At 33.4% G+C, this 1268-nt stretch overlaps 1 protein-coding gene across 1 annotated transcript in view; it reads right to left on the bottom strand.

Annotated features, from left to right (window-relative positions):
• Window positions 1-6: 6 nt before the first annotated feature.
• LOC111822259 (uncharacterized) overlaps window positions 7-1268 on the bottom strand; it is a 151156-nt gene continuing 149894 nt past the window's right edge. The window contains exon 4 of the mRNA XM_023740043.1: window positions 7-309. Within this exon, the coding sequence (XP_023595811.1) occupies window positions 209-309 (101 nt within the window). The 3' untranslated portion in view covers window positions 7-208. The remainder of the gene's footprint in view (window positions 310-1268) is intronic.

Genomic DNA, 1268 nt, shown 5'->3' with positions numbered 1-1268 from the left:
CCCCCACAAACCATATGAAACAAGTGTCAAAATCAATGTCAAATTCACCCTTTAATCTTAAACCAGTACAAGAAGTTGTACTACAAGGCATAAAACACATCCATCTAATAATTTCAAATTTGAACTACAACCACAGCCACTTAAAAGTTAAACTACCTTAATATCCCAAATGAAACTGCTGATTGGGCTTTCCTTCTTTTAGGGTTATCTATTTAATGAAGGTTTCCATAGTAATAAGCAATAGTAGGTATTCCAGAAGACATGCAAGAGAAGAGATGAGGCAAGAACAAGTCAGTTCTTCTTCTACCTCTTTGAAAGGGTCAAAAATTGAATACACATTATATAAATGTCTTATTTCACATCTATTGCAAACTCAAACTTAACATATTTATAACCAAACAAGTTTATTATCAAACAAGTTCTGCCTTTTCTCCTACCAGGTCAAGAACCATTTAACTACAGTTATAAATAGAGAAAAAATACTTAAATATGTTGTATTTGATTTTTTGACCTAAGAGCACATTTTGCCATCTGTTTAAACACTTAACTAGGAAATCAAAACAACTGTTACACAGAAGTCTCAAGGAAGTTGTCTACAGCTGCATTAACTGCATACATAAGTGACAAGAAAGAATCAGGAGTCCTTCCTCCATAAATTTCATCTCCAACTTAGAAGCTGTATAGTAGTTTTTATAAGACAGTAGTTTTTGTAACAGTTTATCTCATGAGCTTGGGCAGTTGTATCATTGAGTTTGGTTTTCCTCAGATGTTCAAAGGGTTCAAATATGTGTGCTTATGGCCTTAAATGTGGGTAGTTCTACAGCTTCCTTCCCCCCACCCCCATCCACTGAAGACATTATTTAGTTACTAAAACAGAGAAGCTGTCCAGAAAAACTTAAATAGCATCTGAAAGCACACTAAGGTATGAAAGGAACAGGTGGACAGACTTAGTGAAAATCAGCTTTCTGAATGACTTAACCAGAATTTTATGAAACTCAAAAATCCTAATGTAGTACAATATACCATTAAGCATACACCTTGCTCAATGCTTCCCTTAGAATTTAAAGTTAAAAAAAAAAAAAAAATGAACCAGTTAACATTTATAAAATGGGTAACAATCTTCCCACACACGTGGACACGATAAAAACAAAAGAGGTATAATTCTTAAAAAGTCATGAGCCTGACCTTGTACAATTCATATTCTAATTTCCATATCTATAAAGATTATGTCACAGATCTTCTATGTGGATTTTTCAAAGGTTCTTCTA

The sequence above is a fragment of the Trichechus manatus genome, unplaced genomic scaffold (genome assembly GCF_000243295.1).
Source record: "Trichechus manatus latirostris isolate Lorelei unplaced genomic scaffold, TriManLat1.0 scaffold00145, whole genome shotgun sequence".
NCBI lineage: Eukaryota > Metazoa > Chordata > Mammalia > Sirenia > Trichechidae > Trichechus > Trichechus manatus.
This window is presented reverse-complemented; position numbering and strand designations above follow the sequence as displayed.